Raw genomic sequence first — 17,422 nt, 5'->3', positions numbered from 1 at the left:
GGGGCCGAGGAGCGAGTGAGCGAGCGAAGAAGGAGGGCGACTCTAAAGAAAACGAGACAAAGAGATATAGATTAGCAGGCGATAACAAGAGGGGGTGGGGGGGGCGTATTGATTGGGAGGAGGAGGAGGAGGGGGGGACGGAGGGGGGGGGGCAGACGAGGAGTCGCGTCGATCCGTGTCAAGTCCAACTTTCAGCTATTATCCTGTTGTGTGTGTGTGTGTGTGGCGGGGGTGGGTAGGGAGGGGAGGGGCAAGAGGGGGGGAGTGAGTGAGGGGGCGCGTGTGAGACGCACGGCGACGGCGGCGGCAGATGGTGAGACTGAGACTCACATCCAGCCGCAGAAATGAGATAAAGAGAAAAAAAAAGAAAAGAAAAAGCTGTCGGCAACTTCCTTTCAGTCGACTTGCGCACGAGCGCTGGCTAGCTGGCTAGCTAGCTGGAGCAAACGACTGTTTTTTTTTTTTTTTTGTTTGTTTTTTTTTTTAAACTTGTGAGGCTCGCAGAAAAGGGGTCGTTTGTGGGCCCGAGTGACGCTCCGCACGCCAACTAGCCGGAGTGCTAACAGGTGGTGGTGGTGGGGGGGGGGGGGGGGGACTGTTAGCAGCCGGAAGAGCCACGGCAGCTCGCTAGCAGCTTGACATGCTAGCACGGCCTGTTTTTCTCTTTGGGCGTTTGACAAAGAAAAGAAAAATAAAAAGACGAAGAGTGCAAGCGGCCGGGGGGGGGGGGGGGGGGGGCGCTTGACTCACTTCCTGTGCGAGAGTTCGCGCAAAGGCCGCCGTCCGGGCTCGAGGTCAAAGGTCACAGCGGCAAAGTTTGACCGTTTCCGGATTCGTCGCGGCTCCGTCCCCGTGCTTGCATTGTGGGTGACAGACAGAGCGCTGCTGTTTCTATTTACACTCATCAGTCCACCCGAGTGTGTGTGTGTGTGTGCGGGGGGGTGTGTGTCTGTGCGCTCAATCTCTTCATATCCGTCTCCACAGGTATCGTCACGGCAACCGTCACATCCATGTGACATCCCGCCATGAGAGGTGGCGGGGGCCGCTGATGGCGGCGGTATCGATGGAGGCAGGGGGGGTTGAGAGAGGGGAGGGAAGGAGGGGAAGGGAGGGGGGGGGAGGGTCCAGGTGCGACCCGCCTGTCAGAGCCAAGAGACCAGGAGACGAAGATGCGGACGGACGGGTCCACGTTCAGGAGGCGGGCGGAGCCGTTAGCGGGTGGAGGGGGGTGGGGGTGAGAGAGTCACCTGACGGACGGGAGTCAGGCGGCCGAGACACGAGATACAACCCCCCCCAACCCCCACCCGTCAGGCCAGGTTCAGCTCGTTAGCTTTAGCCGTAGCTCCGTCTCCGCAAAACCTGCGACACCGTTTTGTTGTTCCGGACAAACAAAAGTCCAAAGGCGGCGCTGAAAGGGTCGGAGCGGCTGCACCGGCGCCGCCGCAGCAGCAGCAGCAGCAGCAGCAGCAGCAGCAGCAGCAGCAGCAGCCGCCGCGATGCCTTCAAAGACGCGTCGGCGTAAACAGTCGCGGACAAAAAAGACCGTTGTTAACCTTCAAACAGTCAGGAAGAAAACACCGCTCCTGAACGCAGCGCCAAGAGGATGGCTTTGTGTGTGTGTGTGTGTGTCTGTGTGTGTGTTTTCAGTCATTAGTGTTATTTAACCTTTTTGCGTTTTTTATTTGAACAAAAAAAAAAAAAAAACGCCAGCGGTCGAAAAACACAAAGCGCCGCACCTTCAGCGATACCATCGCTATTAGAGCGGCGCTAGCAAGCGGCTCTTTGTCAAGGCAATCACACACACACACACACACACACACACACACACACACACACACACACACACACACGGCGCGTGGCAGCACTTAGCACCCAGTTAAGAGCTATTTCAGGGACACCTTCCATTCTTCCTGCTCTCTCCTGCCAACAGCGTATCAGCACCTCTCGCCATTAGCGCCTCCGTGTGTTTCCATTAAACGCTAACGAGCGGCAGCGACGGCAGCCGCTGTGGCCCGCTGCAAGCAGAAAAAAAAAGGGAAAGAAAATAAGGGAAAAAAATAAAGGAGCAGGAGTAGAGGAAGAAGGAGGAAGAGGAGGAGGAGGAGGAGGGGAAGAAGGAGGAAGAGGAGGAGGAGAGGAAGAAGGAGGAGGAGGTGAAAGAGGAGGAGGAGGAGAGGAAGAAGGAGGAAGAGGAGGAGGAGAGGAAGAAGGAGGAGGAAGAGGAGGAGGAGAAGGAGGAACAGGAGGAAGAGGAGGTGGAGAGGAAGAGGAGGAGGAGGAGAGGAAGAAGGAGGAAGAGGAGGAGGAGGACAGGAAGAAGGAGGAAGAGGAGGAGGAGGAGGAGGAGGTGAAGGAGGCACAGCATTGAGGACGGTGACGCAGCGTCGACGAGGCTCAGCTGGACGGAGGGTGAGCTTCCACTGCACAATGCAAATGAATGAACGGGGGGTTGGGGTGGGTGGGGGGTCAAAGTTCAGAAACAGAAAAAAAAAGAAAAAGCGCAAGATTTATTTTATTTTTTTGTTGTTTTTTTAAATCGTAGCGAGGAAGAGGCGCAGTGACAGCGGCTGACCAGCAGGGGGCAGAGTGGAGCGCGGACACCGACGGCGTTGTGGCGTTCCATCGATATCTGTCTGTACACGCGTGGATATACAGATATGTTTTTTTTTCCGATAAATGAGAGAGGGAGGGGCGGCGGCGGCTGACGCACCGGTGGGCGAGGTGGGCTGCTGGGCTCCGCCCCCTGCAGGGCGGGGAGGTGGGAGGGGCCTGTGGGACTGGCCCGTGGCGCGGCACAGCGCCTGCAGCCACAGCAGGCGCTCCTGCTCGTCCTCGCAGGAGAACACAACCTGGTCGCCCTCCTTCACCGCGCTGAAGAACACCCGGCCGCCCTGCAGGCCTGTCGGGGGGGGGGGGGGGGGGGGCAGGAAGTTAGCAAGTTCAGAAACTAGAAATATCGGAAGGCCTTTGTGTGTGTGTGAGTGAGTGTGGTGTGTGTGTGTGTGTGTGTGTGTGTGTGTGTGTGTGTGAGTGAGTGGGTGTGTGTGTGTGTGCGTGCACCTGGCTGGGGCTCGCAGTAGTCCACCGTGTAGCCTTCCAACTGCATCAGCTCCTGAGGCTCCGCCTTCTTCTCCCTGTAGCTGCACATGGCAAAGGTGTACTGGCTCACCTGCAAAGACCAACACACACACACACACACACACACACACACACACACACACACACACACACACCTGCAGTCAGGCCCTCTAGCTCCGCCCCCCCGGTCCTCTGATGATGTGATTGGCTGTGGCCTCACCTGCACCAGGACGAAGTATCGTCTCTTCCAGCGCTTCCACACTCGCTGTCCCAGAGCGAACAGGTGCCTGGAACAGCCAATCAGAGACAGGAGAATCTGTCATCGGGTCTGTGTGGCCGCTAAGAAAACCACAACCCCCCCACCCCCCTCCCAAAGTCTGGAGGAAAGCGGGGTGGTTGGGGTGGGGGGTTGGGGGGTGAAGGAGGGAGGGAGCCCCCCCCCCCCCCCGGATCGATGGCCGGCGTGGGATTCAGACAAGTGCAGAGCCAGAAAATCAATCAGAGGGCAACCCCCCCCCCCCACCAGGCCAATGTGGGCCACAGGGAAAAAAAACAAAAAAAACAAAATCACACAATCTCACAAAAAAAGACTCAATTTTTGTTGTTGCCCATTTTGGATAAATGTATTATTATTATCATTATTATTATTATTATTGTTGGGATCTTTATTTATTTATCTATTTATTTATAAATATTACTGGCTGACATTTTAGCATTTTCAATTAAATTAATGTCTTTTCCAATAGCTGTTAATTAAGTGACCGTTAATAAAGTCTGACATCTACTGGGGAAAAATTCCAATTCTAATTCCAATTTTATTTTTAAATATATGTATACACACACACACACACACACACATATTTATATATATATATATATATATATATATATATATATATATATATTATATATATATATATATATATGCATATACACACACACACACACACACACATATACATATATAAATGTATGTATATATGTGTGTGTATATATATATATATACATATATATACATATACATACAGTATATATATACACATATACACACACATATATACATATATAAATGTATGTATATATCACAATTTTTCCTCTTGGATACAAAAAAATAAAACATTCTAAATTCATCAAACTGTTTTATACGCTATATCTTTCTTTTTCTGAGACGGTTTCATTTTGACTGACTGGAAAAAAAAAAAACTGAAAAAAAAAAAGTCTCATTAGGAGCGTGTTTATGTTTATATTGTCTTCTCAACCCTTCAGTTTCTGGACCTTGAATGAAATGCAGATGAAACGAGGATGTGAAGCAGCAGCACTGTGCCGATGATTTGGCCTTAATAAAGTGTCCGCGCGCTGGCGGCCTGCAGCCTCACACTGCTGTCGCTGCTTCTTGCACGCGCTCAGGTCCCTTCAGTCGGCAGACTGACTGACGCACGCAGGCAGTGCCTCGGCCTCGTTATTTTTGTCTTGTTAGCCAAAAAGAAAAAAAGCTAACATTTTTGAAACACTATAAAGACATTGTGAAAATATCGAATATTTTATTGCATATTTTTCCTGAAATTTCCAGGGCATGAAAAACTCTGGTTTTGTTAAAATAAATAAATAAATAAATAAATAAATAAAAATGAAAAATGAAAAATGAAAAAAAATTCTACTGCAGCTCCCGTAAATTCTGATTATTTTCCCGCTTCATGGAGCCAGTTGGTGCTTAGAGATCCGACAGAAATCTGACTTCCACAAAATCTCGACGCACCGCAACCGCTTCAACCTGACAACCTGGCTGCTGCTGCGGCTCTGCTCCGCAGGCCGACACTGCCCCCTGCTGGCCGGTTCAGAAACCCGCTGCACCGCCAGGAGGAGGAGGAGGAGGAGAAGGACCAGGAGGTGGTGGGCTCCATCTGGCGGCAGGAATAGGGAACTGCAGCAGAGTTTGACCGCTTGTGCAGTGTGTGTGTGTATGTTTTGTGTTTTATACACTGGGCTCTGGAGGAGTAAATTACACCCCTGTTGGCGCCCCCTGGTGGAGATGATTTTCTTTTCAACACACACAGGGCCCCTCCTCTTACACCTGCAAACACTTTATCAGTTTCTTTTAAATAATTAAATCTTCTGTTCATCATCCCTCCATCATCCCCCATCTCTACATCTCCATCCCTCCATCATCCTCCATCTCCATCCCTCCATCATCATCCCTCCATCTCCATCCCTCTATCATCATCCCTCCATCCCTCTATCATCATCCCTCATCTCTACATCTCCATCCCTCCATCATCATCCTCTAACATCATCCCTCCATCCCTTCATCAACATCCCCATCCCTCCATCTCCATCCCTCCATCATCATCCTCTAACATCATCCCTCCATCCCTTCATCAACATCCCCATCCCTCCATCTCCATCCCTCCATCATCACACCCCCCCGCCCCCCCAACACACACAGATTCTGTCTCCAGGGACATCAGTGACCGCTTGCTGGCGGCTCTCCAACAGGAAGTACTTCCTGCTCGGAGGTCCGTGGCTCCGCCCCCACCAGGTGTCAGACTGACTCACCCTCCGTGCTTCATGTTGGGGGGCTTGTCCATCCTCACGGCCAGCTTGATCCTCAGCTCCGAGTCCTGGCTGCTCTTGGGGGCGACCATCCGGTGGAAGTCAGCCAGCTTGGGCCCGTTGGGGGTGGGCTTGAGGACCACCTGAGGGGGTGGAGCCTGTGGTTAGGTAGGTCGGGAAGAACCACACCCTCCTCCTCCTCCTGCGGCTCACTGCTGCCACCTGCTGGTCACTCCCAGTTTCTCAGTCCACAATCTGACCCCCAAAGGACCAGTTTGTGTGTGTGTGTGTGTGTGTGTGTGTGTGTGTGTGTGTGTGTGGGAGTGTGTTTGTGTGTGTGTGTGTGTGTGTGTGTGTGTGTGTGTGGGAGTGTGTGTGTGTGTGTGTGTGTGTGTGTGTGTGTCGGTCTCGCACCCTTCCCAGCTCCTTGTCCTCCAGCGCCAGCACGCCGGTGCTCTCGGTGAACAGCTTCACCTTGACGGCCGGCAGCGGGTGAGTGGTGGTGAAGTCGCCCTGCGTCCCCCACCTGCAAACACAGCCGACCAATCACAGCCAATCACAGGCCAAAGCAGCTGCCTGCTCCGCCCTGACACCTGCTGGCCAGACTGAGGGACAGCAGGGGAAGGCTGTGAGAACGTTGGGTAGTAAAAAGTTAACTTATAATAACATAATAATATAATAATACTACTACTAATAATAACAGTGACTATATCGGCGCTGGGCGACTTGATCGGAGCTGATTTGCACCGATCCAGCAGCATCATGTGACTCGACGGCAGCGCAGCGTGACGTGGCTCAACTGAACGCACAAGAATCACTAGCATCTCTGGCCCACTAGCATTTTTTTATTCCACGTGATACGCTAAGCTAACCTTTCCCAGAGTGTTGTGTTGTGTAGTGTCCTGCTGGTAGCGAAGAGCTAGCTGCTCCAGTCGCTGAGTCGCTCACAGAAAACTTAGCGAACCTTGTCCAGCCGGTTGTAGCATGCTGGTGGCGGCTAAAGTTAAGCTAGCGAGCTTAGCGGCTGACTCAGTTCAGTTGTTTGTCTGCAGTCTGAACGACATGGGATGGATTTCTTCCCGCAAATGGGAAGTGGGAGGAACGTCGGAGAACCGAGACCAGCGGGTACGGGATCTTGAGACCTGCAGGCAGCCTCAGGGTTGGTCGACACCCCGGCGGCTCCAGGAGCGATGCAGACGAGCCACTTTTAGCGTTTGCAGCCGTCGTCACGGCGACGGTGGAGAAGAAACTCCTGCAGCCAATCAGCCGCCACCACCGCCCTATTGGACGTCATCACATACCCTTACACCAACAAAGTCCCTAACTGTGTGTGTGTGTGTGTGAGTGAGTGTGTGAGGCCCCTCCACCTCTTGAGGGCGACAAGCAAAACTGAGCCTCTGTCCTCATTTTGCCCAGTTTCCACGGCAACACACTGACACTAACAGCGCGCACACACACACACACACACACACACACACACACACACACACACACACACACACACACACACACACACACACACACAGCTGTCTTTTTTAAGACAACGTGATCGTCTTTACGAGCCAAACTTCTGGGAGCGGCGATGACATCACCGTGGTCACACGAGAGGTCCATTCAAACGTTTGTTTAGGTGTGTTTTTGTGTGCGCGCGCTGCGACTTCCTGCTCGGCGGCGAAAGGCCCCTCCCCTCGGGTCAGCTGACTCACTGCGGCCTGGAAGCCTCGGCCTGGTCCGTCTGCAGCTTCTCCCCTCCCTCCACCTCCATGGTGCAGTAGACGACGCGGTTGGGCGCAAGCGACTTCAGGCCCTGGACCTCCACGATCACCACCTGCAAGCAGCAACGCCTGTGAAGGTTCTCAGCCACCCAGGTCATCTCAAGGTCAAAGGGTTCATTTAGGGCAACTGGAACTGTGCTTCTTGCTGACCTTGAAGACGTGTCGCCTCTGGATGAGAGGCAGTTGCCCTAATTTAACCCTTCTACGGGAAGCAGCAGTAGCACCTGAAGGTTCTCGACGGCCAATCAGGTAGCGTTTACATTTTATTTATTTTTGACGAGTTTTTCAAATTTGAAATTGGATTTAGCGTGTGCGCTACATTAACTTATTCATATTTATATTTTATTTTTTTATAAGTTACTGTATAAGTTAGAGTAATAAGTCTAGCTTTATATAAGTTATTTATTAGTATTAAGCTTTGCTTGTTCCATATTCAGATGGGAGGCAAAGCTTGTTTGGGTCCATATAAAAAGGTTCACTGTTCTATTTTTTATTTATTTTTATTTTTTTCAATAAATATATATATATAAAACGTTGAAACTGTGGAAATTGGACTCCGCTCCCAATTTTGAGTCTTGGCTGAGGGAACTCTGGTAACCCCCTGATGGAGCCCAGTGGTGGAGCAAATGAACCGCCTACCCGACCCTGATTACAGACGGTTGTACAGTGGAGTATGAAAATGTTGTAATTCTAATGCCCCCCCACCCCACAGCACCCCCGCCCCCATTTTTTTGTTTTGTTTTGTTTTTGTTTGAGTCGTTTACTTTCTTATCACTGCGTGTCTTGGCCACTGTCCTGTTGTTCCTTTTTTTTTTGATGTAAGTTAATTGAAAAGTCTTATGAATAAAGTGTTCAAATCCACGCTGAACCGAGACTTGTTGTCCAGCTTTGGAAATTCTGGCCCCGCTGTGTGTTTGAGTGCGACAGCCCTGGGCTCAGGTGAGGTGTGCGAGTCGCGGCGGGTGTGAGTTGACCTCCAGGGTGAAGGAGAGCGCCACGTCCGACTTGGACAGGGTGTCCCCCTCGTCGCCCAGCTCCAGGAAGGAGCTGCTGATGGAGGGGCGCTTGAGCCGGTGGCGGAGGTCGGAACCGCCCGCCCGGGTCACCGGCAGGCTCTCCAGGTTGGCCATCAGCAGGCTGACGGCCGAGCGCAGCTCCTCCACGTACAGCGGCTCCATGTCTGCAGACAGCAGCGGGGGGTGCGCCCGCTCCTGCGGGGGCGAGGGAGAGGGGCGGGGGACAGCTTCAGACAGAGCTCCGTCCATCATCCCTCCATCATCACCTCCATCCGTCCATCATTATCTCTCCATCTCGCCATCGTTATCCCTCCATCTCTCCATCATTATCCCTCCATCATCACCCCTACCCCTACATCATCATCCCTTCATTCCTTCATCATCATCCCTCCATCATCATTCCTCCAACATTATTCGTCCATCTCCACCCCATCCCTCCATCATTACCTCCATCCCTCCATCTTCATCACCTCCATCATCATCCCTTCATCCCTCCATCATCACCCCTACACCTCCATCATCACCTCCATCCCTCCATCATTATTCGTCCAGCTCCACCCCTACCCCTCCATCATCACCCCTACACCTCCATCCCTCCATCATCCCTCCATCCCTCCATCTCCACCCCTCCATCAACATCCACCCATCCCTCTACCTCCATCCCTTCATCATGATCCCCCCATCCCTCTATCTCCATCCCTCTATCATCATCCAACCATCCCTCCACCTCCATGCCTCCATCATCAGTGGGCGGGGCCAGTGGGCGGGGCCAGACTCACCCTGGCGATCCTGTCGGCCAGCTGCAGCCGTCCGTCCAGCTCCCTGCGGATCTGCGCCGCCTGCTCGTCCACGTTGTCCAGCTGAGGGCGGAGAGAGAGAGAGAGAGAGAGAGGAAGACGCCGCCCACATTCACGCCATTGCAATCTGCTCACAGTGTTGCCGTTGCTCTAAAACAATCCAGCCAACCAGAGGAGCAGGGGCCAGCGGGACTCCGCCCACCTCCACGCCGGTGGACCCACCTGGCAGGCGTTGTAGAGCAGCTGGTGCTGGACCTTGCGGACGCCCAGGATCTGCTGGAACATCTGGTACAGCTGCTCCTTGCTGAGGATGAGCTCGGAGGCGGTGCCCAGGTGGGAGCGCGGCGGCGCCTGCTGCGGGCGCCGCGCCTCATCCTCGTCCTGGCCGCCGTAGATGGCGTCGTACTTGGCCATCCAGGAGCTGAGCACCGTCTCCTTGCTCAGGCCTTCCATCTCCGGCAGGCTGCGCACGCGGCGCTCAATGTTCTTCTTGAAGACTTCGCGGAAGTCGCTGGCCGAGCAGCCGCCGCTCTGCACCATCCTGGAGACCCGCTCGCTCTTCAGGAAGCCCTGCGGGTGGGGGGAGGAAGGCCAGAGGTCAGGACGTCAGGGTGGAGGTCATTTTAAAGGTCGGCTGGAGGTCAGGACGTCGGCTTGAGGTCAAGTAGAGGTCAGGTAGAGGTCAAGCTGGAGTTAAGCTGGTGGTCAGTTCAAGGTTGGCTGGAGGACAGGCAGCGGCCAATAAGAGGTTAGGTGGAGATTAGGACAGGAGATCGGCTGGAGGCCAACTGGAGGTGAGGAAGTCGGGTTGAGGTCAGTTGGAGGTCACGTTAGAGGGCAAGCAGTGACCGATGGCGATCACATGACCTGAACCTCGTCCCCGTGTGCGTGCGTGTGTGTGTGTGTGTGTGTGTGTATAAAGGTCACGCTCTCGCCCTTCTGTCAGCCCTGCGGGTCTCCTGACCCCCCCCCCCCCAGCATCTGGATCGATAAGGACGGCGCCCCCTGCCTGTGACATCACATCCTGTGAACTTCAACGATGCGCGTGGACCAAACGTCGGTGTGCAAACGTTGCAGACTAGCCTTGGCTAACTGCGGCTAGCTAGCCGTTGCTAGCTGTGTTCAGCTCCAACAGCCGGCCGACCTTTCTACACGTGTGCAGTGGGCGCCGCGACCCGGCGAGGCTCTGCAGGCGCTCTGGACTCAAATGTCAGCCATTAATTCTGATGGAACCCGGCAGTGGTTGTGCCGGCGGGATGCCCCGCCCCCTGCTGGTGGAACTAATTGGGCCTTTAAAATTTCCTTGTGAATTATTCAGGTAGGGCAGGGCGGTTGGGATGAGGGAGGGTGACATATGGCAGGATGATGAACGAGGGCTGGCGGAAATCTGGGAGTCCTCCACAGCGCCACCATTGGACAGTTTCAGTCTTTACACTCATCTGGTTTTGTTTTTCATATTGTAACTTTTAAATTGGGCTCTTTTTCAATGCTGTTTTTTCTTCTTCTTTTTTTTTTTTTTATTTTTTTTTTTTACATATTTCAATTTTTTTTCAATTGAAAGTTTCTGACCTGGAGGGGCGACGGTAAAAGAGACAGAGAGAGAGAAAGAGAGAGAACGAGAGAGAGAGAGAAAGAAAAAGAGAGAGAAAGAGAGCACTGCTTCCATGGGAACAGAAACCTTCACCTCTACAGAGAAAAAACTGTGAAGAACTGTCCTGACACCACATCACGGTGGTAACGCAACAGGACGCTGTCACACAAAAACACACAAAAAACATTTTTTTGCACCCGCAACCCCTTCCCAATCCCAGCCCCTTCCCCCACCTCTCCGCCATGCAGCACAAATTTAAAAAAAATAACTGGAAATGTCCTGTTACATGTTTACATGTTCTGTAAAGTCAAGGCTACAACAATCCGAGGCTCAACCTTTGACCTTTAACAAATGAACCAATCCTCATCTTTCAACGCAGAGGTGAAAAAAAAAGACTTGTTTTTTTTCCCACCGCGGATATTTTTATATCGTTGTTTCAGTTTGTGACAAGTTCAGTTTGACGTCGCTGGTTTCCAGGACGACGGCTTCTTAACGAGCAGCCGGGGCCTTCAAAGACAGCCGGAAATGTCAGCGCCGCTCCGCAAATGTGACAGGCTAACAGGTCGCTGACAGGCAGGCAGGCAGGGTGCCGGTGAGTCATTGCCTTCGCCCACTGACCAAGAGCTCTGTCGGGGGGGAGTGGGAGCTTCATTGAAACACTGCTGATTCCTGACTCTGGAACAGTGAGGAAAAACGTTAGCGCGCTGTGTTTAGCATGTCGTTGTTAGCGTGGAAACAGTTGACCGGCTGCAGCACCTGTTGGTTTGGATCAGACAAGAGTTTAAAACTCTTGACGCTTCAAGCTGTGACTGAAGCTCTCAGGCTAATGCTAATTAGCTTGCAGCTAGCCACCCAAAATGAAATCAGCTCAACAGTAGGGCTGCAACGTCAGCGTCGACAAAAATCAATAATGAAAAAAAAAGTCGACTATGAATTTCATTGTGGACAATTGTCGCCAGACGTGTTTCTACAGTGGAGTGAGCCATCTCACTTCATTACAATCTCTGCCGAGAGTGGCACAGGTGCAATAGTGTCTCTGCCGAGCGGAAGGGTATACAAATATGACGGCTTCCCAGACAGCAGCTATGCACACGAAAAATGTAAAGGTTGGGGAGCATTTTAGTCGGACAATTGATTGAAACGGAGTCTAAGTCTGACTTGCCTCGGGAGATATTAGCTTCTAAGCTAACAAGCAGACTGAGACATCACAACAACAAAAAACAACATATCGGCTTCAATGTACATTTTATAAGCGTATCTTGGCTTTAAAAGAGAGCTTTAACGTTATGCCTGACTGTGCCTGACAAAGGTATTTTAAATTAAATGTATGCAGCCTGAAGAAGAGCGCCACCATGGAGCCCCTTCTGCCAAAGAAGCAGACATGCACCCCGCAACAGGCGACTGCCTTCACTGAGTCAATGCTGCAGCTGCTGATCTATGATGTGAGGCCGCTCACTACCGTCGATGGTGCCAGGTTTCAACAAATGATAAACCAGTTCAAGCCAGACAACTATTATTAACTTATTTGTGGATTTAGATTTATGGCTGGGAAGTGACAGAAAGGGACAGGAAGTGACAGAAAGGGACAGAAAGGGACAGGAGGTGAAGGAAGTGACGTGAAGTGGCCGGAAGTGGTGGGCAGTGGTAGGAAGTGGCCGGAAGTGGCGAGAAGTGGCAGGAAGTGGCAGGCAGTGGTAGGAAGTGGTAGGAAGTGGCAGGAAATGGCAGAGAAGTGGCAGGAAGTGGGGGAAAGTGACAGGAAATGGCAGGAAGTGGGGGAAAGTGACAGGAAATGGCAGGAAGTGGAGGAAAGTGACAGGAAATGGCAGGAAGTGGACAAAAGTGGCGGGAAGTGATAGGAAGTGACGGGAAGTGCCGGAAAGTGGCGGGAAGTGATAGGAAGTGACGGGAAGTGCTGGAAAGTGGCAGGAAGTGACAGGAGGTAAAGGAAGTGATTGGAAGTGTCAGAAAGTGGTGGGAAGTGACAGGAAGTGGCAGAAAGTGACAGGAAGTGGCAGAAAGTGATGGGAAGTGGCAGAAAGTGATGGGAAGTGACAGGAAATGGGAGGAAGTGGTGGGAAATGGCATGAAGTGGCAGGGAGTGGCAGGGAGTGGCAGGAAGTGGCAGGAAGTGGCAGGGAGTGGAAGGACAGAACCTGGAGCACAGCGTCGTAGTTCCTCATTGGGCCTCCAGGGGGCGATGGAAAGTAAAGGAAGTGAGAAACAGCATCGGCAGGGGGCTTCTCACCTCGTAGTAGCTCCGCACCGCGTTGCAGAAGGCCTCATCGGCCAACATCTGAGTCTCTCCGTTCAGGAAGGACAGGAAGCGCTGCTTCACCACCACCAGCTGCTGCTTGTTGACCTGAGAGAGCAGAAGAACCAGAGGGGGAACCAGGGGAGGAGCCAGGGGAGGCGCCAGTGGAGGAGGCAGGACAGGAGAGAAGCAGAAGACAAGGTAGAAGATTAGAGTCTGACAGAACCTGATGGGTGAGCGAAACTCTGAACACAGTCTTCAACAGTTTTAAGAAAAACTGACGGTCGTCTTTCAGCCCGTTTCCTGTCCAGGCAACAAAGCATTTCAATCAGCGAGAATGAGAAACCAAGACCGGTGGGGGAGAGAGAGAGAGAGGGGGAGGGGGTGGAGAGAGAGAGAGTTACAGGATGTAGTTTAGAAACAGGAAAGACTCTTCAGTCTCAAGTGAGTGGACACACACACACACACACACACACACACACACACACACACACACACACACACACACACACACACACACACACACACACACACGTCCGATAAAGTCTTTGATGAATCAATCAGCCACTAATGTTTGAGGCCTGGCTTGAACATGTTAGCTAGTTAGCATGCTGCTGTCAGCCTGTTGGTTGGTTGGGCATTAATTAGCGCCTGCTGGAGCTCCTCCCTCAAGACAAACACACACACGTCCACTCCCTGGATCAACACACACACACACACACACACACACACACACACACACACACACACACACACACACACACACACACACACACACACACCGCTGCTGTCATGTCTGTCGGCTCAGCAACATGTGGACGTGACCTCTATCGGCTCAGTCCCCGTCTGAAGTTGAGAGTGAAAACACCTCCTTCAGCAGGACAGAATTCTCTTTTTCTTCTTTGTTGTTTTCTCTCTCTCTCTCTCTCTCTCTCTCTCTCTCTCTCGCAGGAAGGAAGGAAGTCCCGCCTCGCTCTCGGCCACTTCCTTCCTGTCCTCTCACTTTTTCCAGCAGCTGCTGCTAAAATCCAGGAAATTCACGGGCCCTGCTTCCACCACGGTCAGCTGACCTCAGGGTCACTAGAGGTCACCTCTCAGTAGCCCCGCCCACCAACTTGTGGAGCTTGGAGTTGCTCGGTGGGATAGAGAGAAAAGGACCAATCGGAAGCGGCTGAGGAGGAAAAAAAAGAGCCGGAGCCACAGAAGTGACACAGGAGGCCACGGCTGCGTCAACAAAGAACCGAAGTAGACTCCGCCCAGTGACCCAGTGTGGCCCCTCCCACCAATGGGAAGATAGATAAAGATATTATTTCGATATTTGAGTTGCTGAAAAACAGAGAAGATAATTGGACTAAGCGATTAATTAGTGGACAAAAAAATAATAATAATCGTCATAGTTGCTGCCCTACACTGGTGTCGGGATTCCACCTCCAGGTGGCGCTTGTTTTTCACCCCCTCTCCTCCTTTGGAAAAGCACGCGGTCCCACTCGGCCGCTCAAGCGCACCAGGCCAGACGTCTCCGAGGGGGTCGGCGGATCCAGCTTTAAGCCCCGCCCCCTCCTCCAGGGGCATCATTAGCCTGGAGGCAGCGAGTGGAACGGCGAGCCGTCGCACTCAACAGTGGTAACCGGTAAATGGACTGCACTTACATAGCGGTATCACGGTACCCCAAAGCGCTTCACAATGGCCTGTCACTCACACACCCATATAAGAGGCGCTGCATTGGGAGCAATTTAGGACCCAACCCAACCTTTTATCTCTCTCTCTCTCTCTCTCTCTCTCTCTCTCTCTCTCTCTCTCTCTCTCTCTCTCTCTCTCTCTCTCTCTCTCTCTCTCTCTCTCTCTCTCTCTCTGTCTCTCTCTCTCTCTCTCTCTCTCTCGGAAACCTGCCTGGAGGTGAGCGGCGGCTGCAGAATGGAGAGAGGTCAGAGGCCGGAGGTCAGGGGTCACAGGGAGCTGAAGCTCTGCAAAGCCAGCCCGAAGCAAACAGCTGACACGGAAACAGAGAAGATTTAGACGCTCACAAAGTCGTTGATTATTAGACATGAACGTCCGAACAACTCAAGTCCACACAAAGCACAAAATTCTCCCGACACAAAACCAGGAAGACCTTTTCACAGTGTTTCGCTCCATCCGGCGACCTTTGAACTTTCTCTTCAGCCTGCTGAGAACAAAAACGTGTGCAGCTCTTCGTTCTTGAGTTTTCAATATGTGTCATTGTGAAAATCTACACGCGCGGCATTTAAAAATGGCGGTACTTAAAGTCTCGTCAACTGGAGCCCCCTGGTGGTCAAACTGCTCGTCTGTGGAGTTTGACCGCGTGAAAAGTTTACGAACTTTTAAAATACCGAGCAGCCCCGGCTTTCCTTTAGCATGGTACTCCAGCAGTCGGCCTGCGTCCACTGACGCGCAAGCACGGAGATAAATGAATAAATAAACAAGCAAACACACACACACACACACGCACAAACACACAAGGGATTTAGAGGTGGGACGCAAACAGACGGAGGCGGGCTAACAGGAAGCTGTGGAGCAGCAGCAGCACATCAGGAAGAAGGAAGCGGGAGACGGTGCAGGGCAGGTTTCTCCACCTCAGACCCACAAAGCTACACTCGGCACACAACCAGGAAACAAAGACGCACAAAACGAACACGTGAAAAAGTGAAAGTCGTGGCTCCCACTGAGTAGAGACATGTCTCAAGCACCAAATTGTGTGTCTACACACACACACACACACACACACACGTATATATATGTGTATACTGTATATTTGCCTGTATATACACATATATATATATATATATATATATATATATATATATATATATATATATATATATATATATATATATATATATATATATATATATAGACATACTGTATCAACACAAGTACGTATACTGTTGGTCCAAACTTGCTTTCACTGTTTGGACTCACAGTCAGATGGGACCAATACACACACACACACACCGTAGGCCAGCTCTCTGACCCCTGACCCCTCATCTTTGTCTCCAAACAGCAAGTCAAGTGTAAGATCCACACCTATCAGAGCACTACTTCCTCACAGACCCACCAACACACCACTGCTTTTGTTGTTTGCTCCCATCCTGCCTGAGCTGCAGTGGAGGTGACATGCACCGATTCACACTGGTGTGAACAGGGAAATAAAATGATTTTCAAAGAGGAAGTGGTTTGTGCCTGAGACTGTGCTGAGGGAGCCAACACTTTGGGACAGACGGTTCCGTCTGATCGCCACCCGTGGCCCCCGTGGGGTGGCAGCCGGTTCTCCGGAACAGCTGGTGTGGAGGCACCGGCAGAAGCTCCAGGAGTAGGAGCCATTCCTGTGAAAACCGGCGCCCTTCTCGAGCGTGCCGAGCCGAGCCGAGCCGAGTCGGGCTACAGGTGTGCTCCGAGCCGAGTCTCACCTTCTGCTGCCGCCGGGCCATGTCGGTGGGCTGCTTGGCGCTGAACGGGTGGGCGATGCACCGCAGGACGAAGACGTAGATCTGAAGTTTGATCCTCCTCTCCTCCTCCTCCTTCTGGATTCGCTCCCGCTCCTGCTGCACCTCCTGCTGCACCTTCTCCTCCTGCTCCTGCTGCTGCTTCTTCTGCTCCTGCTTCTTCTGCTCCTGCTCCCGGTCCCTTCCACCTGACGCGCCGCCGTCCCGGCCCCCTTTGCCGCGGGCGGCTCCAGGTGCGGCGGTCCTCCGCTCCTCCCGGCCGCCACCCGGCCGCCGGTTCCTCTCCCCGGGTCCGGTGGTCGCCTCCCCGGGAAGTCCCGGGTCGGACTCCCCGCCGCTGTCCTCGCTGGAGGACGGGTCCAGCATGGCTGAGCAAGGAGGCGACAAGTGTTGCGACTTTTTGTCGCCTGTTGTTGGTCGACGTGGCGTTTCCCGACGCTGTTGCCGCCGCCGCCGCTGCTGTTGCTGCCGCCGCTGCTGCTTCCGCTCGGCGGTGGCGGAGCGTTTGGCAGCCGTGAGCCCCGCGGCGCGGAAGGTCGGTGTGGGTGGGCGGGGTTTAGTCCCCCTGTTTGGTGCGCTCGGTGCGGTCTGCGATGTGTCGGTATGGCAGACAGGTGAGCAGCAACCTGTGGCAGCCAGGAGGGGGGAGGAGAAGGTAGAGAAGGTAGAGGGAAGGGGACGGGGAGGAGTCACTCCGTCAGGAAACACAAAATTCCCGCAACTCTGCGACAAAAAAAAAGAAAAACGACTTCCGGTTTCTCAAAGTTTTTGATTTTACAGAAAAGAACTGGGATTAGCGACTGAATACTTCCTGCAGTAAATCTAACATGAGACGCAAGAAACAGCCATCTGTGGACGGCAGGAGGCGCTCCTTTATCTTTATTGACAAGGAAGTAAGAA

At 52.5% G+C, this 17,422-nt stretch overlaps 1 protein-coding gene across 1 annotated transcript in view; it reads right to left on the bottom strand.

Annotated features, from left to right (window-relative positions):
• The window catches only part of cadps2 (Ca++-dependent secretion activator 2), a 51,893-nt gene extending 34,738 nt beyond the window's left edge, over positions 1–17,155 (bottom strand). The window contains 11 exon segments of the mRNA XM_076028804.1: positions 2,711–2,899; positions 3,061–3,169; positions 3,299–3,365; positions 5,632–5,771; positions 6,043–6,154; positions 7,335–7,456; positions 8,378–8,614; positions 9,199–9,279; positions 9,439–9,786; positions 13,056–13,169; positions 16,487–17,155. Of these exon segments, the coding sequence (XP_075884919.1) occupies positions 2,711–2,899; positions 3,061–3,169; positions 3,299–3,365; positions 5,632–5,771; positions 6,043–6,154; positions 7,335–7,456; positions 8,378–8,614; positions 9,199–9,279; positions 9,439–9,786; positions 13,056–13,169; positions 16,487–16,888 (1,921 nt within the window). The 5' untranslated portion in view covers positions 16,889–17,155.
• Positions 17,156–17,422: the final 267 nt, after the last annotated feature.

Source organism: Nelusetta ayraudi, unplaced genomic scaffold (genome assembly GCF_046127955.1).
Source record: "Nelusetta ayraudi isolate G7.1 ecotype Tasmania unplaced genomic scaffold, CSIRO-AGI_Nayr_v1 ptg000026l, whole genome shotgun sequence".
NCBI classification, from domain to species: Eukaryota; Metazoa; Chordata; class Actinopteri; order Tetraodontiformes; family Monacanthidae; genus Nelusetta; species Nelusetta ayraudi.
This window is presented reverse-complemented; position numbering and strand designations above follow the sequence as displayed.